This window comes from Mandrillus leucophaeus, unplaced genomic scaffold, assembly GCF_000951045.1.
Source record: "Mandrillus leucophaeus isolate KB7577 unplaced genomic scaffold, Mleu.le_1.0 Scaffold7, whole genome shotgun sequence".
Classification (NCBI taxonomy): domain Eukaryota; kingdom Metazoa; phylum Chordata; class Mammalia; order Primates; family Cercopithecidae; genus Mandrillus; species Mandrillus leucophaeus.
In genome coordinates this window covers 1,881,351-1,882,527 of record NW_012107585.1, presented here as the reverse complement: position 1 = coordinate 1,882,527, position 1,177 = coordinate 1,881,351, and the positions used below count along the sequence as shown (strand labels likewise).

The following is a 1,177-nucleotide window of genomic DNA, read 5'->3' as shown; positions in this document are numbered from 1 at the left end:
TGGTGAAACCCTGTCTCTACTAAAAATACAAAAATTAGTGGGACATGGTGGCAGGCGCCTGTAATCACAGCTAGTTGGGGTGCTGAGGTAGGAGAATTGCTTGAACCTGGGAGGTGGAGGTTGCAGTGAGCTGAGATCGCACCACTGCACTCCAGCCTGGGCTACAGTGTGAGACTGTCTCAAAAAAACAACAAAAAAAGAAAGAGCATCTTTGAGTTGTCCTACCATGGCAATTTAGGCTCATTCCACTAGCACCTTCTAAGGAGCCTTAGAACACAGCTCAGAATTGTCTTCCCAAGAGATAAGAACCAGAAGAGGGAAGCATTTGTCCAGTGACTCTCATCCCCTGCTAGAGAAAGGCTAAGCCAGGAGCTTTAACAACCTCCCACTTCTAGATTGTGTATAAGTGAATGGATTATCATGGATGTTCCATACCAAGGCAGCAGAGATGCTCTGGGGCAAAAGCAGGAGGTACTCTGTGCAGCTAACAGGAACGACCGTCAGGTTACACGTGTGCAAAGCCAGCTGCTACAGCAACGACTAAGGTAAAAGATCAGTCAAGTGATGCAAGATGGAACATAAGCATCCAATGCAAATAAGCATTCTCTCTCTCTCTTTTTTTTTTCTGTAAAGGTTTTATTATACACAGAAGGGGAAGAAGTCTCAGTTCTTCTTGGCAGCCATTCACTTCCTGGAGGTCAAGACATTGCCCAGCCCCTCTCACTTCTTATGGTGCAGATGTGTGTCCCCACTCTCTTCTTAATGAACTTGAGAGTCCACTTTTTCTTGGAGACCTTAAACAGTTCCAAGGTGCATCACTTATATGGAACAAAGCCACACACCTCTCACATTATGTCCCACACGAACTTTCTGTGCTGCGGTGGGGTGCCGTGCTTGCTGACATTCTTGGTCCTCATCTTGTGGCCTTCATTGAGACCCACAGACATGGGAGACCACAGAACCATGGCTGCTGCTCATCAATGGCTGCTGACAATAAGTATTATTGGTAATGAAAATAAAAATGAGCTAATTTTTCCCCATTCTGCTAGCATTCCATTCATCCCACATACCTTCCATGTGAAATTCATGGGTCAAACTTGCTTTGAGTATCTACTTGCAAGTCAAAAGCCAAATATCATTTTTCTGGTATCTCTAGATGTTATAGACCATCTAACAC

At 44.8% G+C, this 1,177-nt stretch overlaps 1 protein-coding gene across 1 annotated transcript in view; it reads right to left on the bottom strand.

Moving 5' to 3' along the window:
• The window catches only part of FBXW8 (F-box and WD repeat domain containing 8), a 119,367-nt gene extending 118,402 nt beyond the window's left edge, over window positions 1–965 (bottom strand). Inside the window, exon 1 of the mRNA XM_011964541.1 lies at window positions 850–965. Within this exon, the coding sequence (XP_011819931.1) occupies window positions 850–965 (116 nt within the window). The remainder of the gene's footprint in view (window positions 1–849) is intronic.
• Window positions 966–1,177: the final 212 nt, after the last annotated feature.